Genomic DNA, 26,838 nt, shown 5'->3' with positions numbered 1-26,838 from the left:
AAGGGCAGCGTGGCGGTGATGAAACGCCTGGTTAGAGACGGGGCCGGGTAATCTGCCGCTTCTGTCGGCGCCGGGTTTGGCGTTATCCATAAAAAGCTGAAGGGGAAACAATCGTGGGAGGGAAGAGAGACGGATCGCGGCAGAACCGGGTCGTAATATGACCTGGGGGGGGGCTATTTGTAATTCTGACAGGTATGAATTAAGCCAAAACATGACCAGTAGGGGGCAGTAGAAAGGCCAAGGGCTGAGAATGTGAGAAAAGAAGTGTGGGTTTTTGTTGTAACCTCTTACCCCCCACACCTGAAACGAGCACTTATTCTCTAGTTTGAACCAAATCTAAAATCTTTGTGAAAATAGTGTCAAAAGTGCGACAAAAAAATGCAACATAAATATGATGAAAAAAGGGACAACACGAGGAAAAAGCTGCCCATATTTTCCGGACTATAAGGCTGTGTCCGAATGTCCACCCTAGTCCCTGACCCCTCATTCACTACATAGGCCCGCAGTATATAGTCACTGATTCTGTTGGTGATTCAGACAGAAGCCACGACTTTCTCCGAGCTGCGTGACGTCACGCGAGCTGCGGCTGCAGATGTTTTTTTAATTTTTTTTTATCTGAACTTATTTATTGTTACAAACGTTTATTTTATGAAACAGAACGACTGTTTTGGCACTTTTACACGCGTTTTATTTGACATTTAAATTTCAATTAAAACTATCATCACAAAAAAAAAAATCCCTCCATCGTGAGCTCAAAGAAAGTGGGTCCGAGCCCGGTGTCCGAACACCAGCAGATTGAGTGACGACATCTGCTAAAAGTTTGCTAAACTCCGGGAATAAAGTATTTCTGTGACAAAGACCAAACTCAGAGACAGTGGAATATTTATGGATTAATACGAGTCAGATACTTTATATTTAACATGGATTTTACATGAATGTCTTGGATTATTTGAGAGGAAGCTGTCGGTCATTTAGCTCGAGCTAAAGGTTAGCGGCTAACGTTAGCATCTTTTCACCGTAACCGTTTATATTTTGGTCGTTTATTCCTGAGAAACACAAACACACGACTGAAACAGCTGATTTACTTCAGTCGTGTTTAGTTCAAAGACCTGTCTCTGTCAGGCTCTTCTCCCACTCTCCCAGTGCATTGTGGTCTATATTTACCTGTTTAGTGACCATCGATGCTCTCTACTTTTCGAGATGCATTGTGGGAAATTTCAAGTGGACTACTTTTTTCTCTCTGGACATTCGGAGACCCCTACAACATGTGACCACTATATAGTGACTATATAGTCACTATATAGTCACTATATAGTCACTATATAGTGACTATATAGGGAATAGTGTGGACATTCGGACACAGCCTAAGTCAACAAAAAAATGTCAAAAAAACAACAAAAAGGCAACAAAAAAGTGACAACACAAAGAAAAACTTCTGTAGGTCTTAGCCTATAGGCCAGTGCAACGCCTCATTTAAAAGCTGAGTCGAGAAGCTTTTAGATTTGGATAAAGCCGAACTGGAGAAAATGCGCTTGATTAAAGTGGGGGTTGAGGTTAATACTGTATGTACTTAAATCCATCCATTCAATCATTCAAAATAAACACATTATAGGCTGTTTTACACTGACATTTTACACTAAATATGCTCAAAACAGAAAAGTCTTTTCTTTTTGGTTCATCTTGAAAACATCACTCAAGGCCTCGCGACCCGCACTTTGGGAACCACTGGGCAATTAGTCCAATTTTAATCTAATCGTGATTTTAATAAAGGTTGATCATGATAATCGCCTGGTGTTTTTTAATCGAGGACAATTGATCAGTCCCGTCACATTCTGGGAAATATATGGCCGGTGCAGCTGCAGCGCCTGTCAGGTCAATCCCAGGGAAGCACTCGGCCCAAACAAACAGGAAGCTCAGGATGATACATGCGGCACAAAGAGGACCTGGAGATTTTACTGTAAAATCAGCCACAAAGTCTTTAACTCGTCTAAAGGAGAAACAGTGAGGAGCCTCAGAGACCAGGACTCACACGGGGATGAAAAGGAGAATAAAACTGAATTATCAGGATGGGAATAATGTGGACATTCATACCGGGTCAGACTGAATTTTGACCCTTTCGGTTTTTGCTCTTGCTTTGATTTCAACTATGTTCATTTCCCCCTAAACCAAAGCGAACGCAATACATTAAAGTAGACAGTGTTTCGACCCGACCCACCCAGACCTGATGTTCTCACAGCAGTGACTGACCTGACCCGGGAGTGACCGCATCGCTGTGACCGGAGGAGGATTTCAAAGTTCAAGCACATCCTGACATGTGCATTTAAGCGACAGTAAATGTGTAAAGGCAGGGGTCGAAAACAGCCAGACTTTGCATAAACAATCACAAACTAAAAGAACTAAAGGAGGAATAATGGCAAAACTCACCAACGGCTGATGTAAAGTGAGCTTTCAAATTAACCTTTTAACCCCACAGGAACAGAGCACTTTTTCTACAGTTTGGCTTTACCCAAATCTAAAAGCTAAAGTGACAAAAATTTGACAAAAAAAAATACAAAAAAATAGACACAAATTTGACAAAAAAGTGACAAAAATTTGACCGAAAAATTCGACAAAAAAGTGACAAAAATGTGACAAAAAAATAGAGAAAAATTAGACAAAAAAGTGACAAAAAATTGACAAAAAAATAGAGAAAAATTAGACAAAAAAGTGACAAAAATTTGACAAAAAATAGACAAATTTGACAAAAAAGTGACAAAAATTTGACAAAAAAATAGACAAAAAATTGACAAAAATTTGACAAAAAATTGACAAAAAAATAGACACAAATTCGACAAAAAAGTGACAAAAATTTGACAAAAAAATAGACAAAAATTCACAAAAAAATAGAGAAAAATTCGACAAAAAAGTGACAAAAAATACAAAAAATAGACACAAATTTGACAAAAAAGTGACAAAAAATAGACAAAAAAATAGAGAAAAATTTGACAAAAAAATAACAAAAATTTGACAAAAAAATAGACAAAAATAGACACAAATTCGACAAAAAAGTGGCAAAAAATAGACAAAAAAATAGAGAAAAATTTGACAAAAAAGTAACAAAAATTTGACAAAAAAATAGACAAAAATAGACACAAATTCGACAAAAAAGTGGCAAAAATTTGACAAAAAAATAGACACAAATTCAACAAAAAAGTGACAAAAATTTGACAAAAAAATAGAGAAAAATTTGACAAAAAAATAGAGAAAAATTTGACAAAAAAATAGAGAAAAATTTGACAAAAAATAGACAAAAATAGACAAAAATGCAACAAAAGTGTGATGTATAATGTACATTTTATGATCACTTCTGTAGGTCTTAGCTTTCAAATGAGGCGTTACACTGTTGCTCTCCAGTCGAGAAGCTCTTAGACTTGGGGGTCAGAGGTTAAGAGCTGGCACGACCCTGTTAAACGCTCTTTCCTTCCACATTAAAGCCTCACCGTGAGCGAGTAGAAGTAGATGAGCACCAGGCTGGCGCTCATCATCAGGTTGGCGATGAGGGACAGGGGCGCGAGGTACTTGAGGTTTGGCGTGAAGACGAGGAGGATGATGAAGGGCATGAAGCACAGCATGTACAGCCGCTTGTCGAAGCTGGGCACCAACACGCCGGTCTGGTTGGTGAAGTTCTGCTCGCAGTTAAAGGTGGTGGCGTTGGCGGCTTCCACCACCTGGAAAACAAAGAAACACTTTAGGAGGAGCTTCGTGCGAGAGGCCGAGCAAAGGGAGGACGTCTGTAATGAATGAGGTGACCAGACGTTTGCCTTGGACAGAACACCAGAGCAGTGGTTCCAAACCTTTTGTTTGTCTTGTGGACCCCTTGGACCCTTTACCTCAAAGTGTTGTAGTTTATCACTTAAAAGCGCTATTTGCAAATGAAAGACAATGTTGTGTTCTGTAAGGATTCTAACAAAATCTGAACAAGCCTCTGACTCATGCTTTGCTCACACGCTACACAACAAGACCATGTCACTGAGATGAGCTGATAGACAATGGTCCACACCATAATCATTCTGAACATAACGCAAAGTAACAGATAATATACAAACACATAGACACAAACAACTGATTCACTGATAGGCAGTCAGCCTCTCTGCGTAGAGGAGTGCAAGACTAGGATAAAAGGAGACTGTCAACGGAGGTCTGGACTTCACTTCTTCTCTTTCTCTGAAGTCACCAGCTGGTTATACAACTTTGTAACTAGGAACAATGGCAAATAAAAACTGTTCTCGCGTGATACAAAAGAACCAGATCCTAACAGTTCTAAATAAACCTACAAATTTCACTGCAAAATATAGCTTTCCCTTTCAAAATAAAGTTCAGTTTTCCCTACAATCCGAAATAGCTCCATGTACCCCCTGCTAAGTCCCCGTATCCCTGGTTGGGAGACACTGCACTAGAGCACCTGTGAGCAAAGTGACACCCTGCCCACGCAGCTGAAAACAGCACGGCTCCTCTCATTTCTGTAGCGCAGAAGACTGAGCTGCACCAGAAGCACAGACTCCAACACGCTCCGAGCTGGAACTATAGTCCTTCTCTCACTTATAACCTGCTCTACCTTACAGCCTCTCTTTCAGACATATCCCTGAGCTACTTAGTCGGTGCATTGAGGATGTTGACAATTGTTTACACTGCTCTGGTTGTGCCGGGTGTTTTTTCCCTGGAGCAAATCCATGTATGTGATTTTCATGATGCTGAGTTTAGAGTGTCCTGGGTCTCTGGGCTTCAGCTTTGTCTTTGACGTCTCTGATGGCCTGGGTGTTTTCCTCCAAAACACACAGATGTTTGCAATAGTGATGAAGGTCGGGGAGGGTTAGTGAAATTAATCAGGCTCAGAGTTCGTGCCTCTGGCCTCACAGTAAGTGAGTAACACAGACTTATTTGAGTCAAAATCAGACATATTTAGTTTCTCTCTCCCGAGGACACTGAGCTTCACCAGAGAAGTCTCACATATCCAGGAACAGGTGGAACAAAGAACAACTTTACATCTTCATTATGACATTTTTTAGGAATTTTCCAGTAATTTGAGAATTTTTATATGGTCCTCTCATGTTGCTTTTCTTTCATGTTACTAGACATGACACAGTTTAATATTAAAGAACATGACTCACATGAGTCATGTATTGTCATGTTTTGATAGATTTTTGATAGATTTTGTAGTTCTTTTTACCTGGTGTTTCATCTCAGGTAAAAATCACCCGGCGTTGTCAAAAATCAGAATTCAAAATATCTTTTAACCATGAAGTGCTAAAAAAAAATTCTAGCCACAGATTGACTGATATGGCTTCTATCTGGGAATCTTTGTGAAGCTATAACTCAAAGCCCTTGATCCGATCGAGATCCTGCTTCTACTAGAGTAAAGCTTTATCCTAATAAATGAAAATCTAGAAGATGAAGATAATCACACAAACCGGAATTCAAAAATTCCCATATTTAGCAGCCTATAAATCCAAATAAATACACTATAGGACATTGTTGATGAATGTTCCTGGAAGTATTGGTAGACATGATTTCATTCAATTCAATTTCAAAGATTTTATTTGTCAGTTAATTTCACAATGAATCGAAATGGTTAATTCTCTCATCTGGGAAAGTAAGGGGTGGAAGCACAGGGAGGGCAGGGAAGGGAGGGAGTTCAGCTTCCTAACAGCCTGGTCTATGAAACTGTTCTTCAGTCGACTGGACCTGGCCCGTGGATTTCGCAGTCTCCTCCCTGAAGAGACTGTGTGATGGGTGACATGACAGACCAAATTGTAGCCCTATACGTGTTTCCACTGCGGAGTTAAAGCTCTTTAAACGTGCTCACAAACGCAAAAATCCCTCGCGAGCAGAAAAGGGGGTAATAACTCCCTGTTTTGTAAATTGCTTTTAAAAAAAACAACTATTGGGTCTGAGCTTTGTCCATGTGGGAGAAGAAACATGAAGCAGAGAATATGATTGAACACAATAATATGAATGTAAAGCTAAGTACATTTTAGATGCAGCAACTATGAACGTCTCTGGTCAGGCTCCAAACAGAGGAATGAGTGACTGAACAGATGAAAGTTTGAGAGGAGGAGGAGGAGGAGGAGCTGAGGAGTGGTGTGAAGGATGGAGACGTCACAGTGAACAGGTGCAGACCTGATAAGCTTCAGTGACGCCGATGATACGGATGAAGAGCATGACAATTAACAAAGGAGGAATAATGATCAGGTCAGACTGAATTACACACGCTATCTGCCAAACTTCAGACCAGAACAAGAACTTTCTCAGGTAAAGAAAGGGAAGCAGATTAAACGATTAGATCATAATCAGCAGAGTCAGGACACTTTTACTGTAATCCCTCACCTTTAATGTTCTGTATCTGACAGTTTCTCACATAAAACCACTGAAGAGAAGCGTCTGCAGTTTGTAAATAATGTGATATTTGCAGGTGTGACAGTAAAGCAGCGCCCGTGCAGACAGCTCCATCTAGTGGAAGGAAACGCACACAACCAAGATAGAGCAACTACACTGTTAATCATTAGATTAGAACAAACATTATAAAAAACCTGCAGTTTGTGGATCACATTGCAGATCAGTGTGACCAGACTCATGACCCGATACGTTCATTGTGTCGACTTGTGTTACTAGTATAACTTTCAGAGTTTATTGGGTCAGAAACTAGGACTAGAGATGTTGAAATCTTTACCTGAGACGAGGTCAGCGGATCTGAAACCAACAGATTCAAGCGCTGGATAAAAGCAGCCATCGAAATCAGGAAACACACCTGGGACACCCTCCTCCAGTAATCACGCCCCCGTCACCCTGAGGCCACCGGGCGGCAGGGGGCGTGGCCAGTCTGATGGTCCTGTCAGGACTGTTACCCCCAGATTCCACGTTCTCTGTTCCGCCCCGACCTCCGCAGCAAATGCGTTGCTATGTTGAACGTTCAGAAACATTCCACATCGTCCACTCCGCTCCGAGGGGCCTGCGTCGCCTCTCCGACACTCCGCCTCGCCACGATAAAAATACGGATCAACCCTATTTTCAGGTCCGTCTGCGCCCCGTCAGCTCCGACCGGATCAAGCTCCACAGTTCAGACGCACCAAACGGGAAAGAGAACGACAACAATTTCCGTATTTTCAAAGTAAATTCCCTCCGAGCGGACTTTATTTTGAAGAAAATGTCACTATTTCACACAAAGTGACCTCGATGATTCCCTCTGCGGAGTTTTTTATCACAAAAACAATCACACGACCCGATTAAGCTTCTGTTGCTTTCGTTCGTGTAACTTTTTTCCCTGCCTCTCTCTCCCTCGCGCAGGAGGGGGGCACAGGCTTCATGCTTCAACGCGGCTTATACCATGGTCTGGGTGAATACTCGATTCTGATTGGCTGGTGGGTGCTAACAAGCGTGCATTATTTTCGTATAACCGCACACGTAGTCCGGTAGTTAAATCACTGGGATGTCACTCCGCTGTGGGCATCGCCATAGCAACGCATGACACAGCTGAATCAGATAAACGCGTAATTAGTGACTGACAGGAACATGAGATGGATTTTGTTTAATTTAAACGTTTTTGGCCAAAACAAAATGTTTGATAAATGGGAAGTAGAGGAGAGTGAGCAGCTAGGTTAGCTACTGTTAATAACATATGAGCTTTACATTTCTATTGAAAACGGTTAAGGCACTGTTCATGATTTTCAGGCGTACATAAAATGATCCTGCATTTATACATATTTGTCTGGATTAGTAAAGTCAGTCATAAAAGTTTGAGTTGGGGGGGCCCAGGTGTGAGCGACTCCACCGCAGCTGTTTCCATAAACAGTTGAGCTGGTTGAGCTAGCTAGCTTCAGATTAAACAGCGTAAAAGTGAAATAACTCCTGCCCATGAGTGCCGCATATCGGTGTTTACTTCCACGGAAAAGTGCCGGGTTAGTCCTGTTGTGTTGTGATTCTGTGCTGATGTTGTTTCGTTGCGCCTGACTGAGATCCTCGTAATAGCTGTGGAGAATGACTCGCTCTGAGACCAGCCTTCAGTGACGGTGGTCTGGCATATTTAGTGACTTTAGTAAATGAAACAAATATTTATTATAAATGTTACGTTTGTGGGACCATGGTATAAGCGGATTAAACAACTCGGAGCCGTGCATTCGACGGTTATAATGCACTTCGCGGAGTAACACCACTCCGCTGCGCGTCGTGGTGTTCTTGACTCCGCGTCGTGCATTATAACCGTCGAATGCACGGCTCCTCGTTGTTTAATCCTTACATAGCTCACATGCTCATAAATAGTTGTTTATTATTTTATTGGAGCACTGGCGGAGAGGACCAGGCAGACTGAAGCGGAGACAGTGGGCGTTCGGAGTCGGGGGGGAGCGGAGCTGAGCGCACAGGCGGATCATGTGGAATCCCGGGGTAAGACTGGCCGAAGGAAGAGCAGCTGATAAGTGACACACACTGACGGCCTGCAGATGGCGCTGAAACTCGTAAAGGTAAAGATTCAAACATCTCTAACCCTAGTGTCTGACTAAATAAACTCTGAATGTCACACATCACGATATTCAGGGGCCGATCAGTCATATATTTACCTTAAAATGTGAAAATACTCATGTGTCCAAAAGTGTTAACAAAATATAAGTGGTTTAAAACTTTTTCTGAGCTGCAAGATGAAAAAAAAAGCCTCTAAACACAAAGCAGTCACATAAACAGAAGCCTATTGCAAATATAAATACTTCCAGAAATCAAACAGAGGAAAAGCATTGTTACTGGAAGTGCAGGAATTACATCTTAACAAATGAACTAGGACTATTTCGATTAGTTCATCCTTTTAACTTCACATGTTTCACGATATATTGCAAAACGATAATGTCCGACTATTCACATCCAAGAGAAAAAACATGACGCAGGGTGAATATATAATATAAATGAATGAAACTGTTTGGTGAGGCTGGTTGACCTTCACAACTAAATCAATAAAACCAGATCAAAATATAAAACATGGTTAAAAACGATGAAAAAAAGTAAATTAAAATGCTCTGGTGTGCATTTCCAGCCTAGACCAGTTCCTGCTTCCTCCTTCTTACTTTCCCACAAAGTCCTCCTTCCTTCTTTCATTTCCTCTTTTATTCGGTTTCACACTTTTGCAAAAGTCTGCGCCGCACTCGCCTGTTTGACGTTCTCGCTCAGGAACACGAAGTAGACGCAGCAGAAGCCCAGCTGAGTGATGATCAGGAACACTTCCACAACTCGCCTGAAAACAGACAGTTTAATCAAGGATGGAAAAACAAAGTACAGCTTATAGTGTAGTGTGGTGCTAGGCTGGTGCTAGGCTAGTGCATGTCTATGGTAACTAGTAGCCTGCAGTAAAAACAGTCTGACCCACAGTGCACGTGAGGCAAATCACTTATAACACCAGACTAACCATATAAACGTCTGTGTCGACTCATTTTGCATTTAAAATAACTTATATTTGAGCAGCTTCCTGGTTGTAGCTGCGCAGCGGCGGAGTGATCTGCTCGGTTACCGGATCTACAGTAGTTTGTTTACCTGCGGCCGCTTTACTACACGTGGAATTCACAAAGGAGCTTTCTACAAATCAGATCTGGCAACGTTTGGAGGACGAGCCCATGATTTTGAAGAGGTTTTTAATGCAGGCTACTAGTTACCATAGACATGCACTAGCCTAGCACTAGCCTAGCACCACTAAACTCTTCAAATATAAAGAACTGCATGAAGTAAAAAAAAAACAAAACACTCTGGATAACTAGGAAATGACGCCCCGTGTCAAAAATCCTGAAAGATCCCTTTAAAAGCTCCAAACAGTCATATATATCGCCTTTAAAAGGGGGACATATCAGTTTAGTGCTTTCATTCACCAACATATGTTCTCTCTTCATGTTTTACATTCATGGCAACTGGTTGTGTGAGTTTGGGTCACTTTGTCCCATTAATTTCTTTTGTCACTTTAGTCTGTATTTAGTTTTAATCCTTTATTTTGTTGAAAATATTCATTTAAAGCTGTACTAAGCAACTTGTTGACCTTAATAAATCCTTCCCGTCGTCCCTCTGGGGGTAATACAAGTGTTAATGGGATGATCGGAGGGTCTTTCATCTCCCCCTGGTGTCTCTTTCCCCAATACACACTAATGGAATCACAAAGAAGAAGCTAACAGGCTAACGGGCAAAGCTAACTGCGGGCTAGCACCACTTAAACAGTATTTACAGCCAAGTTTGAGTGAAAAAAATGATCTCCATTGTGTAATTGGATGAACCATATCCCTCTGTCCCTTTGTCTTTTCTGTCAACGTAGGATTTACTCTCACGGACAATTAATGAGTAAAAAAACACAACTTACTACGACACCTGCAGTGGCGCTTATGGCCTCTAGGAGCACGAGTTACTTAGTACTGCTTTAATTGCACAATAAACGACAATGTGCAGGGGGGAACTGGTCTCAAGCTTTCTTGTTTATGGAGTATTTTTTGTATTTTGTTTTGTATTCTTATGTTTATCGTTGCTAATTTAAAACATATTTTTGGGTTGAAGTGACCTGCAAAATATAGTTTGCTGTAAAATCCCTGTGTTTCAGTGAGCGACGTGTGACTCGTTCCTATTTTCAAGTTGTTTTAAGTCAATACTGCCTCTGTTGACACTTCATAAACATGTACATTTCAGATACTGATTCTCACACACAGCTTTGGGCAACAATAAAAGCGTGTGTTTCAGTAATAAAGCATGAGCTAAAGGAGGGTTATGAGTCTTACTTTCCCCATTGCGAGTGCCTCCGCAGCCCGGACACGTTCTCCAGGCCGTACTGCACGGCGTCACCGTACGACAGCGAAGGGCAGCTCAGCCTGCAGACGATAAACACAGACATGTAAACAAAGACATGATCACTTTAATCATCGAGCCGTTCAGTCACGCTCGAGACAGTCATGCTCCTAACAGTCCCACAGAAAGTCAAACTCCAGTGTTTCTGCCTGGAACATTTTATTTTAGCCCTACAAAAATATATATCTGTAAGAATTCAAATTATAACAATCTTAGCTTCTATTAGACACCAAATTTAGTCATTTTAGCATGTTTCCAATTCGTAATTTGTGAGAATATATTAGGCGCTAATACCGTTAGCATCCCTATTGCTTTTCCCATGTAAATTAGCATTGTGCTAATCGCTCACTATGCTATTGTTTTTTGAGGTTTTAGTTCACTTTATTTTATATTTGCATTGTATATTTGCCCAAATAAGATTGTTTTATGCATTCTTTGTGTTTCTGTATGTTACAGTTTAACAGTCCTTCCACTAAATCACACCAAAACAGCAAGACACTTCCTGGTCCTTTACTAGAGACTATTCGCCATCTGTAAAGCTAGTAAAGGCAGAATAGTACAATACTTTCAAAGACGAAATCTAAACAGCTTATTCAGAAAGGTTCTAAGTGACTTTTTTATGGACAGTTGATGAAAACCTCATTTTGAGAAATGTTTGTGACGTTTTCCTCATCGTTATCTGCGTCTCCCAGAAAGGGAATGACCATATTTGGAAAACAGCGTCAACTCTGTCGCCTTTCATGCTACACGTGGACACCAAACGTGTCAGCATTTTAGACTGAATAAGCGTGACAGAAAGACTGTTGCAGCACAAGGTTGTAGCTACTTCCTGGAAATCTCTGGCTCACGAGACAAATGATAAAATAAGCAAAATGAAGGGACATTAAAACTAAGATGTTTAACCTCTTAACCCCCACCTGAACTGAGCATTTTCTCCAGTTTGGCTTGAACCAAATCTTAAAAAAGCAACGAAAAAAAATCAAAAACATCAAAAAGAGGATGAAAACAAAAAAGTGACAAAAAAAAATCAATGACAAAGTTACAAAAACACAACAAAAGTTAAAGCTGCCTTAAAGTCACACCGCGTAGAATTTGACCCAATAAATAAAATTTAAATACCAGCATTTATTTTATGACAGATATTTTCATCATTGAAAAATACCTCATTATATGTACAAACAAACATTTATGAAGCTCACCCTTGCTAAGATAAGACAGTAAACTTTACTGGGAGTGGGTACGTCTCCAGCTCGTCTCCATGGAGATGTGACAAAAGGCAGTAAAATTTGAGATTTAAACAGGTTAGTTTCTCATCCAAATCCATTCTTTTATTGCACACTGCAGTGATAGCATTTTCTGTGTCATTAGGAGCATGTTTTGTTTTGCCGCAACAGCATAGTCCAAATGCTACACAGTGTACCTTTAAGCGATGTCTTTTTGAAATGTTTTCATCAGTAGGTGTCAGTAGTGAGCTCTGCTCTGGTCAGGTCTTAGCTTTCAAATGAGGCATTGCACTGTTGCTCTCCAGTAGAGAAGCTTTTAGATTTGGATAAAGCTGAACCGGAGGAAATGCGCTCGGTTACAGCGGAGGGTAAGAGGTTAAAAACACTAGTCACTTAATGTTCACAGAGTTTGAGCCTGGGTGTGTGGATGTAACTCCATATCCATAACCTACACCTGGTCAGACCGGTTTGGCCTTTGTTATGGAAAAGCTCGACACAGCGGCTGAAAGAGGAAAACCTCCTACAGAGCCTCGTGTGTCCTGGTGAATCAAACACAGCAAAGACACAAACAAACTCCTGAAGTCCATCAGGCTGAGGTCACATGACGTACTTCTCACTGAGGTGATGAGAACATTTGACCAGGAGCCTCATGCAGTGGACGGCGATGACGCCCATGACCAGGAGACTGATCGGACCCAACTACAGGAGGCAGGAGACAGAAAACACATCTTTAGGAAATTATTACAGAAATACTGTGCTGCTAACAGAGTTTATGAGCTTTATTCTCTTTCATGGATTAAGATCAACGTTTGGTCGGGAGAAAAGACTTTCAGCCATAAGAATAAAGTGTTTGTGAATCCAGTCACTGTCAAATAATGATCAGGGAAAACATTTCTTTCTTTCTCTCCCATAGAAATATACTGACACCTGCTCCGACTGAAATAAAATTCTACAAAATGAACACAACCTATTAATATAAACACAATAATACCTCCATGTAAACACCTGTAAGTAAAGTACTGTGACCATGAGCCACTCATGGTGATCCAGTCATGGGCTGTGTCCGAATGTCCACACTCTTCCCTATATACTGACTATATAGTGAATATAAAGTGGTCACATGTTGTAGGGGTGTCCGAATGTCCAGAGAGAAAAAAGTAGTGCACTTGAAATTTCCCACAATGCATTCTGAAAAGTAGTGAGCATCGATTGTCACTAAACGGGTCAATATAGACCTGACAGAGACAGGTCTTTGAACTAAACAACACGACTGAAGTAAATCAGCTGTTTCAGTCGTGTGTTTGTATTTCTCATGAATAAACGACTTCAATATAAACGGTTACAGTAAAAAGATGCTACCGTTAGCTGCTAACCTTTAGCTTGAGCTAAATGACCGATAGCTTCCTCTCGAATAATCCAAGACATTAATGTAAAATCCATGTTAAATAAAACGTATCTGACTCGTATTTATCCATAAATATTCCACTGTCTCTGAGTTTGGTTTTTATCACAGAAATACTTTATTCCCGGAGTTTAGTGACTTTTGGCAGACGTGGTCACTCATTCTGCTGGTGTTCGGACACCGGGCTCTGACCCACTTTCTGCACGTCTTTGAGCTCACGCTGGAGGGATTTTTTTTGCTAGTATGATAATTGGTAACTAGTGTAAATGTGATGCCACTACAGTAAATAATGTAGAGGGTATTAAAGATTATCCATACATTGTCATATTTGAATTTATATAAACATATTTGTTGATATACGTTTCAAAATAAAGGTCCAGACCTTAAAGGTAAAGGTTGTAGTAAGTTGCTGGTATAATAACTGGTAACTGGTGTAAATTTAGTGCCACAACAGTGAAAACTGTAGAAGGTATTGAAGATTATCCATGAATGGTCCTATTTCTGCATACATTTAAAAAAAAAAAAAAAAATTCAGGGTGGACATTCGGACCCTCGTCTGGAACCACAACCTTAACGTGGTGGAGGGTTTGAGCCTGAGTGATCCTGGAGCTCTGTTGTCGGGGCTTCGTGCCCCTGTAGGGTCTCCCAGGACAAACAGGTCCTAGAGGTGACGGGTCAGAAGCCCCTTATGAGAGACCAACAGGCCCGGTTAGAACCATGAGGCCGTCCTGCTGTGGACCCACCACCTGCAGGGGGCGCCATAAGGGGCTGGTGCAGCTCGAACAGCCGCCCCCACGACCCGGCAACGGACAAGTGGAAGAAAATGATGGACATTCGGACACAGCCATAGTTTTTCTGTCCCAGCCTTGATTAGACGCCGTTAGCATTAGCCTGCTGTTGCTAGTCAGTTTTGTGCAGTGATCGAAGGAACATTTACAGATTAAAACTATCGCAGCAGGTTCTGAGCTTCGAAATGACTTACAGCATATTTACCTAGACTTATTCTGTGAAAGTTGTGTGTTTAAAAAGGTGAGACAAATCTGGTATCTGTTCAGTATTGGATATTTGTAGCCAATACCCGATACCATATTTTCCCAGTATCGGCACATCCCTAGTTAGATACAGAAACTAACAGAGCTCAGTTAAAATAGTGCATAAACAATGAAGATTAACACAGGGACAGACTTGAACAAAAACATATCTTTGTCAGGTACTGGTGTCACAAACTAAAAGTCCTCTGGCCCCATGTTAATGTATCACAGGGAGTAAATGAGGTTTATTTCTGTCCAGAGACAGAGGACAATCTAATATTCTCCCTCATGTGATGTTTGTGATTCAATAACGGAGCCGGCGCCCCCACTCACCACGAGCCCGGCGTTCTTCACAGCCAGCGGCAAACCCAGCAGCCCCGTCCCAATGTTCCCCTTCAACAAGTGGATCAGAGTCTGGAAGAAACTGCGGGAAAGACACAAACGTCAGGAGCTTTAATAAGAGATTCACCAGCAACCAGTCACATTCAGATTGAAAACATTCCACTTAAACAGATCAAATGAGCGGAATTCCAATTATATTAGATTAGACATTAAATTAGACACAACAGGCGACTTCTGAGCAAACATTAGTGAACTTTCAACAACTACTTTTAAAGACTCGTTGGGACAAAAAACTTTTCAATGCAAGCACTTTGCTAACTGTAACACAACGCGTGTAATATACCGTTTGGATTGTCCCTGTGGGCGCTTTTATATCGGACTGACAAAACGCAGACTACGGGATAGGTTTTCTGAACACAAATATGCTGTACGTACAAACAATCCCAATTATCCCATCGCGGTGCACATGAACACTTCAATCTCAATCACCTAAGAGTTATGGTGCTGGAAGTCATCCCAAACATCATCAAAGGGGAACCTTCTGGATAAACACCTTGGGAGCTCCCCGCCCCCCAGGGCTCAATGAGGACATGGACTTCTCGGTCTTTCTGTAGCAAATAAGCGACTCAACCTCTGGGGATCTTTTGATTTGGATTTATTTTTTGTCCGCTGCCCAATACCTTGTTTTATGTAAGGTTTGGTGCAAAATAATACCTGATACTTGCTTCAATATGGTGCGAAATGGAACCTGTGAGATGTGCTTCAATATAAAAGGATGTACAATGTCAAGGATCTGTTTGGTAATGGCGCTATCACCAACTTTAGATGTTCCATGTTTGACGTGGCCTTTTATGTTCTGAGCTCTCTGGTTGTAGTTGGATGTGCAATGTAATGCTATGCAATGTAAACTACCATGTATTCAGTAATGTAATGTATAATGTATAGTAATGTATCTCCAGACTAGCTGTGTTTTTTAATCTTCATTTTTTTATCGGTTCATCTCAGGCAACACATGACTTCTCACGTGACTTGTGACCATTAGTAGGTGTGTTCGAGATGAGCCAGACGGACGCAGTTTTGCAGCCGACTGCAGACGCACGGTAGATTTCTGTCCGACTTGCTCCAGACGGGCTCTGATGTCACGGGCACGTGGGGCACGGAAAGATCGTGAGACCCCAGCGAGAGCAGCCGACTGGATCAGCCGCTGCATCTCTCCAGAGGCAACTGCAGGGGCTCCACGGCCCCGTGCATGATGGGAAAACACCCACCTCAGGCTCAGGTGATTGGATACGAGTCTGTGTGATCAGAAACGTGCTCCTCGCCCCCTCCCCTCTCCTCTTTAGATCTGAACAAATAAACTATGACTGAAACTATTAAAGTTATGCATCGCCCCTAAAATAGAGCTCATGTTTGATGCTTTTCAGAACAAACTCATGATTTAAAAGGACGTTTTTTATCTCACAAACTTAAACAAACAAATGGGAAAGTTTTCTCTGATGAAGAATGATGTCTCTGGAGTGAAGGAAACAGAGCAGGAGGTGAATAACTTTTATTTAGGATCAACTTTAAATGAACGCGATATCTGAACAAGACGCTGATCTGAGGCCGCTCTCGTTGTTCTGCATGTGGAGCGGTCGGATGGGCTTCAGACTTTTTTCTGCGCCCTCGTTGTGTCGGCTACTCTCGCCGATCATCCAGGCGAGACACAACCGCATCTCGAACAAACCTAATAGCGCCTGTGCTTGATTAGTCTTTACACTGTCTGCCCTGATGAAGACCTAAGCGGTCGAAACGCGTTGGTGTCCCTCGGAAATAAAGGATTTTTACTGATAAGTCGGTTGTGCCTCGGAGCTCCTGTTTTGTCTTAATTAGTGAACTTTCAGTTTAAATAATTCAGTTTCAGTGAAAAAGATGATTATTCTGTCAAACACAAGGCTCAGGCTGAAGTTCCTTTATTCTTCGCTTCAGGCTCTGTTTAAAGCATAAATATTGACATGCAGGACTTAATCCTCTAAAGCAGTGGTTCTCAACTGGTGGTTCTTAAAATGACTGTGTTTTTGTGGCTAACCCCCACCTGAACTGACCACATTTCCCCCAGCTTGGCTTTACCAAATCTAAAAGCTTCTTCAGTTTGTCGCATTATTAACTTTGTCACTTTGTTTGTTTAGAACAATAAGCACCAGATTCATTGATTTGTTAATAATGACTCTTTGTTTTCCTCAGTTACAAACTCACCTGCACCACATGGCTGCAGCAAAGAGGAGGCGTGGTCTTTGTCGGCCATTTTGAAACCTCAGGCTGAACCATGTGGCAGGAGGGAAACTGCTTTAAACTTTGTGCAAGATTTTTGGTTTATATTTTTGCCTTTATTAGTTTAATTTGTAACACGTTGTCAGCACCGACTTGTTCTATGTAAAATGCTAAAAGAGCTGAAGTTATTTTGAACTGATCAGGTAATGGTCCGCTCCTGTGGGCGGATCCTGTGGGCGGATCCTGTGGGCGGTCCTTCCTCATTAGGAGACGTATAAAAGCTGAAGTCACTGAGGGAAAGTCATGTGGTAGTTTGTGCATGAGACGAATTATACTTTAGTCACGTCTGCCTACTCATTTTGATCACTTAACTTTACTTTATTAGTTTATTTGGAGAGGACAGTGCACATTAACGAACACACAGTACAGTTACTTTGTGTAAATGCACCAGATTTAGCTCCGGGCTACTTCACATACATAGTCCTCGTACATTTAAAGGTCCTATATCATGCAAATTCGACTTTTGGGAACTTTCAGCCATGTTGGAATGCCATTTCCTTATCAGTGTGTTTTTTGGCTTCATTCACACAGTTCTCAGCAATCCGCTACTTCACTTATTGCGGTGATATTCATATTTCTTTTACTGCTTAAGTTGTATGAGCGGAGAGAGGGGGGTGAGTTAACGGAATCGAAGCGTTGTGTCTTCCGGCTTTGCAAAATACCCACAGAAAATACTTATTTCTCAGATACTCCGCCTCAATACTCCTCCATAGTGGTAGAGGAACAATATATCAAACAAATGCCTATAGTTTACTTTGGGATGGATAAATTGGCAGATACAGATCCTTTAAAAGGCCAAACACTGCAGGTGAAAAGAAGAAAAATTCGATTTGAAACCTTTGCTGAACTTTTGCTGGGAAACTAAATCTAAATAATGGATTGAGCCAGATTAAAATGCATGGTTTTATTTTATTGACATATTAGTAACTATGATTAAGAGGGGATTTAGGATATTTTGCATCAGTGAAGTGAAAAAATCTGTAAGAATTCCGCCTTGTTTTGTTTGGGTTCAAAGTTGAATCAATCAGGCTTGACTTAGATATTAAAAAATCCCAAGACTGGCAGTTTGAAGTCTGTATGAGCGACTGTAAGGGCTCACCCGCTGCCCGAGTGGGGCTTTATCCTCATTCAGAGAAAACCAGCCCCTCATGAGCGCCACCTTCCGCCTCTCTTCTGTATTTTGTGGCTCTCAGAGGGAAAAACACCATATTTGGATTAAAGCGTCATCACGGGGACCCTTCAGGACACGTGGATGTAAAATCTGTCAATATTTGTGAATGGAATGATGATAAAAAAGCAACATCAGCAACGCGAGGAAATAGATCCGTTTAGATGAAATGTGTAGCTTTAAAACGAGCCGTGACTCTGGAGACTGAGCTCGAGAAGCTTTTAGATCTGGGAACATCTCCGTCATATGAAGTGTGTCCTCCTCGTCTCCCTGAACGTAAACCCTCTGGTCTCAGACTCACGTGGTTCCCGATCGCTCGCCCATGCGCTCGTAGTCCCTCTGGGGCCTGGCGGGGCCCGGGGGACTGGGGCACAGCGCGTCCATCTCTGACGGATTGTGCTCTGCAACAGAAGAGAAGGAAGTCTGAGTGTCACCGGTTTAACCTCTGAGGCGCGACGCTGCAGGAGAACAGGAAAAACACACACTTTAAAGACTGTAAAGAGCCTAAAGTCGAAAACTGAGGCGGGAAAGACCTGTGTGTGATGTTGGTCAGTACAAAGAATAGTGTGTCAGGGTCTTTCAAAAACTGTTTCCAAACCGACTCTCCCGTAGAGTAGTATTGGCCTCTGCTCCCACATGAACCCAATTACACTAATTACAATAAATTAAACTAATGTATTTGGTGCTAGTCAACACAAGAATAATATAGACGACCTATGAATTAAAAAAAAAAGGAAACAGTTTGTCACCGTTACGCAACTTGACAATAAGGAACTGAAGGAGAACTTTTATATTTTCAAACATAAGGGGCCAGATCTTGTGGTTCACAGCGCAGGCTGTAGAGCAGACGACTGCGCAGACGGGTGGCGCTCCTTGCAATCTTCAGTGTCAGACCTGGCGCAAAACGTGGGCAGGACAGGAGGGGGGACAGACTCTCATTGCGATGCCGCCCCCTCCTCATGCTTTCCCCAGACCTGTGGAAGGCGGTGGGTTGTGAGGGGGGGGTTCTCCTGTACACGCGTAACATGCTGATGCAGTGCAATGTGTAATAAAGATTAAAGAAATAAAAGTGTCCCTCCGCTGCTGCAGATCCAAGATGAGCGGGCGGGGACAGAGAGGCAGCAGCCTCGCGCTGGACACTGTTCGAATGCGCAAAGTTACCAAATGTACGGGATTTAACTGATCAGAAACTGTCATATCGGCTGTGAAGGAGTTACAGAGTTATGAAGTAGTTGCAGGAAAACTGTAGCGTGTTGGAACATTTGAGCTACAGCTGCAGGATTCAGGAGCGGCTGAATTGAAAAAGAAAAAAAAGTTGCTCTGCGCCCTGTAAAATGTGCTTCTTTCTTTTGGACTGAGCTGTGGCGACACAAGGAGCATCATCAGGAGGTAAAGACTGACACACGATGGAAATGTCTCCTTAAAACTCAGATCAGACCTGGTGTTGTGGCACTTGAGGCACGTGTGGTTTATTTATGGAAAACTGTTGTTGTTTTGGTGTTAGGAGTGTGTTGCATCAAAGTCAGCCCGTGCGTAACCGACGCTCAAACAGACTTTTCAAGGCAATTTCGCTTTTGCTTTCAATTGTGCTGCTTGTAATGAACCACGCCTCAGTCGCCTCTTTTTCTTAAATAACACCCTCTCCCTTGTGGCGCAAAATAGCGCAAAACCTGCGCACATGCAAGATCGCGCGTGTACCACGTTGCGTTTAGAGTTACGCACGGACTGCGCCAGTCACAAGATCTGGCCCAAAGTGTCTTTTGGAGTCGCCCTCGGTCACCAGGGGGTGGTATTACAGCAGTGTCAGCTCCCCGTCACGAGGACCAAAGAGACGTAGGAGACGTCTCTGTTAATAAGGATCAGTGAGTTTGTCTTGAAGCTAAAGGCTAACATTAATTTCAGGCATTATACAATTTGAAATAGTGCCGTTTATTAAAAATGTTTTATAGCATGTTAGCCTTTAGCTTCAAGACAAACTATCGATCCTTTATGATCACAGGCTCCTCTGAACTCATTTCATCAAGGTTTAAACACACAGTAAATGATCATCGACCGGGAACTCACTGCCCACAACATAATCTTTAGAAAATATGATTATTATTCCAGGAAAAGAATACAGACAGGAAGTACTGGCGCTCACAGCTTCAGGTCAGAGGAGCTAGCATAGCCAAACCGTGCCACAAGCCAATTGGTTTTATCTTGTCTAAACTTCTGCTGCTCTGACCACAGACTGACCCGCCGGACACGAGCTGAGAGGCAGAAAACAAGCTGTGGCTCCAGTTCATCAAGTTTTTAAGGATTATAACGAAATCTGAACAAGCCTCTGACTTATGCTTTGCTCCCACACTACAGAACAAGAAGACCATGTCACTGCGATGAGCTGAGAGACAACGGTCCACACCATAATCATTCTGAACATAACGTGAAGTACAGATGATTTACAAACACATAGACACAAACAGCTGACTCACAGATAGGCCTCACCCTCTCTACGCAGAGAAGTGCAAGACGAGGATAAAAGGACCTGTCGACGGAGGTCTGGACTTCACTTCTTCTCTCTCTGAAGTCACCAGCTGGTTTTACTGCTTTGTAACGAGGAACAACGGCAATAAACGCCTTATCTTTGAGACGACTTCTATCTCCTGTGTTTGCTTTGGCTATATCTAAATAACTGTCCTCGCGTGATGCAAAAGAACCAGATCCAATTTGGACTCAGTCCCCAGAGCTACAGCCAAATCTAACAGCCTGGTAATCCTAGATTTACAACATGACAGTAATAATTAAAAAAAATAGTAAGTGAAGTATTTTAACGCCCATATATTAAGTGTTTGCGCAAATTGGAAATAAAAAAAATAAAATAAAAAATAAATATCGGCCCAGGATTCACAGTGACTTTTCTTTTCCTTTTAAAGTACCGAAAAGAGAACCGTGTACGTACAGATCGATAAGGAGCATGGATACCCATCCCTACAGGTGCGGGCAGTGGGGGAAGAAGTACTCAATATTTTTAAGTAAAAGTGCAGGTGCAGGACCAAAAATGTACTTCAGTAAAAGTAAAAATATCCAACACAATTTATTACTTAAGTAAAAGTATAGATTATAAAATAAATAAAAGTATTTATTAAAATGATTTTTAAATATCATTTGAATAAAACCAGATCTAAAGGAGTAAACCACTAACTCAGGTCAAAAACAGGAACTAAACCTGGACTAAACTGGGACTAAACTGGGTCTAAACAAGGTCTAAACCAGGTCTAAAATAGTGAACCACAAACTCGGGTCAAATTAAAAACATGAATTAAACCTGGACTAAACTGGGTCTAAACCAGGTCTAAAATAGTGAACCACTAACTCGGGTCAAAAACAGGAACTAAACCTGGACTAAACCAGATCTAAACCAGGTCTAAACGAGTAAACCACTAACTCAGGTCAAAAACATGAATTAAACCTGGACTAAACTGGGTCTAAACTGGGTCTAAACCAGGTCTAAACAAGGTCTAAACCAGATCTAAACAAGGTCTAAACGAGTAAACCACTAACTCGGGTCAAAAACATGAATTAAACCTGGACTAAACCAGGTCTAAACCAGGTCTAAAGGAGCAAACCACTAAACCAAGTTCATCGCATGGAGGTCACTTTCAAAATAAAATACTTTTACCCCAATTTAAAAAGTAGAAAGTACAGATACAGGCTCTAAAATGTAGTGAAGCAAAAGTAAAAAGTACTCATCATCATAATCATAAAATGTACTGAAGTGAAGTGAAGTAAAAGTACCTATAATATTTTTTTGTGCCACTGGGTGATGAGTTGACTTTGCTGCATCGCTTCATTAAACTTATGAAAACATTGAAGAGCTGGAATCACAAACATGTTTGAGATTTGAATCATGACCTGAGGCTGGACAGACTCATGCGAGCGTCTGAATCCGAGTCTTTCAGAGCCAAACAGAAGCAGAAGCAGCAGCAGAGTGATCCGTGTGGTTCTATGTGCAGACACCATTAACTTTAACCTCTAAAAGCCTCACTGTGAACAAACCACATCCTTTTATAATCGTGGTACTCGAAAAAACGGTTAATCCCGACATCCCCTCACAAAGTCTGCACACATTACACCTACAGGAGAGTAAGATTTATAAAAACTACTCACATGTGTCTCTGCTGTCGTGGCTTTGACAGACCTGGACTGGTCTGTGTCTCTGCAGCTCTGACACTTCCTCCTCAGGGAAGCCACGGCAAACAACCGCTGTATTGACATTAGACTTAACCAGTGTAACGTCTATAAAGACAAGTCCCTCTGGGCGTTTGCACTTCCATATTTTAGCTCGAGCCACAGCGTAACAGTTCAGACGCTAAACACAAGCCAGGACCAAAAATACCTCGTCTCTGATCCCGTGTACGAAGCTTCTAAACTGTAAAATGTGTCAGTGTTGATCTGTGACAGCAGATTTATTAGAGGCACAGGGCGGATTTATTCAGCACGTTCATAGTTCATTCACATTTAGTAGATCAGAGAGAGCTTATGATAAAAACAAAACACTTGGGCCTGATCTTGTGTTTCTAAACGCAAACTAAAGCGCAAACTAAAGGCTCGCACTTCGATCTGCATTATGGGGCTTTTGCACTGGCTGGTCAACCCTGTTAGGCGAGCGTCTCCACTGCCGAGGCCGGGGCCAAACCGGCCTGTCCAGGTATCAACCTCCTGCTGTGGCCAAAGTGCTGAAGTGAGACTAACGTGACGTGATCAAACGCTGGCCTCTGATTGGCCAGAGGAGAGAGAGGACCGCCCTCACTATTAACACGCAGGTCAAACGGATTCAATATTTCACATCATCATACGGCTGTTCTAAAAGGGGATTTTGTCGATGATTTAGCCGTTGTTAGCATAACTTTAGCTGGTGTTAGCATAACATTAGCTGTAGCTTACTGTCATAGTTCGTCTTTTAGCTGCTTCTTTCCGCCCGGCTCACATTAAACCCGGTTAAGATCCGGTACGGCCTCCGCGAACTTAGAAAGTCATTCAAACCAATGTTGCAGACTCACACTGCTCCGCGAAGTCCGGGTCCGGTTACCGAGGCCGTCCAGCGGCAACGGAAAGGATCCGCCCGGAGCCCCAACGGATCAAGCTGATGGAAAAACACGAGCCAGGCAGGAAGTCAGGTCTCGTGAGACAAGAAGGTGTATTTCAAAACAAAATCTGCTCACGGTTACCACCTGTGCACGAGCATGACGTCGGAAACGTAAACATTTCTACATTACCAGTGACAAGGGGCACGAGTGTGTTAAAGCCTCAACTTCACTGAGAGAGTCGTCACACTGGCAAATACGGCTTTTGTTTACAAAAACTACCTATGTTCAACTTATTCTGGAAGTTTGCATGGACGCCGCCATGAATTGTGCCCGCCCCTTTTCTCCAATCTGTTAACATGGGGCTGGAGAAGTCCAGATATTTGTTGGTGCAAATGAACATTGGCCATTTTACACAAATCAATCGACTATACATCAGATTTGAGCGGAGAATATTTTTCCTCGTTCACCGTTTAAATGAACGGGCTTCGTGCTCGGAAGTGTCAGGACAACAGAAGAGCCGAGACAACCCAAGAAGTGTCAAAAGCGGGCGGGATAAGGTGAATACTCACACCAAGAGGGCAAGCCACGTGCACTTCTGTTCTAGCGAGCCTCAGTGTCAGCCGGACTCACTGTGAGTGGTAGTTTGGGGCAAACCCGGACTGGATCAGGACCGAACCCGGACCGTAGTTAATGTGAGCCGGGGGTTCCTTCAGTATTTGCCTTGGCACCTCTGAATGATTGCATAAACCCCACAAGAAGTCCACATTTGTTCTCTTATCTTGCTTGAGTAATGTGTGTAATCCAGCGGCGCATCAGTGTGAGCTTCGTCCACTAAATTACACGAGTGGAAACCCTCGTCTGTACTGGGTAGTGTAGATACATGACAAGGCAGTACTTAGAACGAAGCGTGTGGGACATAAGCGTGTTCTGTGGAACCACAAGAGGAACCACAGACTCCTGTGATGGCGACATCATGTAGAACAACCTTTTTCCTCCGACCAGACTCTGCGAGGGGAAGGGAGAGGAGAGAGGGGGGAGTGGAGGGTGAACATGTGCTTTTGTTTGGGTCGTGTAGCTCAGAGCTGAATGAACGCCCGTACAAGTGGGATGTGCCTTTTTCCCTTTATTTTCCAATAAGATCCCGTACATCACCACCGTAAGAGCTAAAACATACTTTACCAGGAGCATGTAACGATATCAGGCACTTTGGTCACTGCAGACTAACCATCCTCACACGGGACATAACACGGAACAACGAGGTCATGCTGAGCCTCCTCTCACTGCCTTTACAAATGCCTCTTTATGATGAAGCCCCTTCACATCCAGGACAAACAAAGACCAGACGCGAGGTTCAGTTCAGCCAAAGGAATGTGCCATGGCTTTGTGAAAACAGGAGCGACACGAGACGCTGTTCAGGAAATCAGCTGACAGAGAGAGGCCGGAGAGAGGCCGAAGAGAGGCTGGAGAGAGAGCGAAGAGAGGCTGGAGAGAGAGGGAAGAGAGAGCGAAGAGAGAGCGAAGAGAGGCTGGAGAGAGAGCGAAGAGAGGCTGGAGAGAGAGCGAAGAGAGAGCGAAGAGAGAGCGAAGAGAGAGCGAAGAGAGAGCGAAGAGAGGCCGGAGAGAGAGCGAAGAGAGGCCAAAGAGAGAGCAAAGAGAGGCCGGAGAGAGAGCGAAGAGAGAGCGAAGAGAGAGCGAAGAGAGAGCGAAGAGAGAGCGAAGAGAGAGCGAAGAGAGGCCGGAGAGAGAGCGAAGAGAGAGCGAAGAGAGAGCGAAGAGAGGCCGGAGAGAGAGCGAAGAGAGAGCGAAGAGAGAGCGAAGAGAGAGCGAAGAGAGAGCGAAGAGAGAGCGAAGAGAGGCCGGAGAGAGAGCGAAGAGAGAGCGAAGAGAGAGCGAAGAGAGGCCGGAGAGAGAGCGAAGAGAGAGCGAAGAGAGAGCGAAGAGAGGCCGAAGACAGAGCGAAGAGAGGCCGGAGAGAGAGCGAAGAGAGGCCGGAGAGAGAGCAAAGAGAGAGCGAAGAGAGGCCGAAGAGAGAGCGAAGAGAGAGCGAAGAGAGAGCGAAGAGAGAGCGAAGAGAGAGCGAAGAGAGAGCGAAGAGAGGCCGGAGAGAGAGCGAAGAGAGAGCGAAGAGAGAGCGAAGAGAGGCCGGAGAGAGAGCGAAGAGAGAGCGAAGAGAGAGCGAAGAGAGGCCGAAGACAGAGCGAAGAGAGGCCGGAGAGAGAGCGAAGAGAGGCCGGAGAGAGAGCGAAGAGAGGCCGGAGAGAGAGCAAAGAGAGAGCGAAGAGAGGCCGAAGAGAGAGCGAAGAGAGAGCGAAGAGAGAGCGAAGAGAGAGCGAAGAGAGAGCGAAGAGAGAGCGAAGAGAGAGCGAAGAGAGAGCGAAGAGAGGCCGGAGAGAGAGCGAAGAGAGGCCGGAGAGAGGGCGGAGAGAGAGCGAAGAGAGAGCGAAGAGAGGCCGGAGAGAGAGCGAAGAGAGAGCGAAGAGAGAGCGAAGAGAGAGCGAAGAGAGAGCGAAGAGAGAGCGAAGAGAGGCCGGAGAGAGAGCAAAGAGAGAGCGAAGAGAGGCCGGAGAGAGAGCGAAGAGAGAGCGAAGAGAGAGCGAAGAGAGAGCGAAGAGAGAGCGAAGAGAGGCCGGAGAGAGAGCGAAGAGAGGCCGGAGAGAGGCCGGAGAGAGAGCGAAGAGAGAGCGAAGAGAGGCCGGAGAGAGAGCGAAGAGAGAGCGAAGAGAGAGCGAAGAGAGAGCGAAGAGAGAGCGAAGAGAGAGCGAAGAGAGGCCGGAGAGAGAGCGAAGAGAGAGCGAAGAGAGAGCGAAGAGAGAGCGAAGAGAGAGCGAAGAGAGAGCGAAGAGAGGCCGGAGAGAGAGCGAAGGGAGGCCGGAGAGAGGCCGGAGAGAGAGCAAAGAGAGAGCGAAGAGAGGCCGGAGAGAGAGCGAAGGGAGGCCGGAGAGAGAGCGAAGAGAGGCCGGAGAGAGAGCGAAGAGAGGCCGGAGAGAGAGCGAAGAGAGGCCGGAGAGAGAGCGAAGAGAGGCCGGAGAGAGAGCGAAGAGAGGCCGGAGAGAGGCCGGAGAGAGAGCGAAGAGAGGCCGGAGAGAGAGCGAAGAGAGGCCGGAGAGAGAGCGAAGAGAGAGCGAAGAGAGAGCGAAGAGAGAGCGAAGAGAGGCTGGAGAGAGAGCAAAGAGAGAGCGAAGAGAGAGCGAAGAGAGAGCGAAGAGAGAGCGAAGAGAGGCTGGAGAGAGAGCAAAGAGAGAGCAAAGAGAGAGCGAAGAGAGGCTGGAGAGAGAGCGAAGAGAGGCCGGAGAGAGAGCGAAGAGAGAGCGAAGAGAGAGCGAAGAGAGGCCGGAGAGAGAGCGAAGAGAGAGCGAAGAGAGAGCGAAGAGAGAGCGAAGAGAGAGCGAAGAGAGGCCGGAGAGAGAGCGAAGAGAGGCCGGAGAGAGAGCGAAGAGAGGCCGGAGAGAGAGCGAAGAGAGGCCGG

General features: G+C 43.6%; 1 protein-coding gene across 1 annotated transcript in view; it reads right to left on the bottom strand.

Moving 5' to 3' along the window:
• slc36a1 (solute carrier family 36 member 1) overlaps positions 1–26,838 on the bottom strand; it is an 80,027-nt gene that overhangs the window by 48,194 nt on the left and 4,995 nt on the right. Inside the window, exons 2-7 of the mRNA XM_079556311.1 lie at positions 18,608–18,707; positions 14,820–14,910; positions 12,664–12,752; positions 10,764–10,853; positions 9,166–9,250; positions 3,480–3,707 (exon numbers count right to left, since the gene is read on the bottom strand). Coding sequence (XP_079412437.1) covers positions 3,480–3,707; positions 9,166–9,250; positions 10,764–10,853; positions 12,664–12,752; positions 14,820–14,910; positions 18,608–18,707 — 683 coding nt within the window. The remainder of the gene's footprint in view (positions 1–3,479; positions 3,708–9,165; positions 9,251–10,763; positions 10,854–12,663; positions 12,753–14,819; positions 14,911–18,607; positions 18,708–26,838) is intronic.

This window comes from Gobius niger (assembly GCF_951799975.1).
Source record: "Gobius niger genome assembly, chromosome: 5".
Lineage (NCBI taxonomy): Eukaryota > Metazoa > Chordata > Actinopteri > Gobiiformes > Gobiidae > Gobius > Gobius niger.
This window is presented reverse-complemented; position numbering and strand designations above follow the sequence as displayed.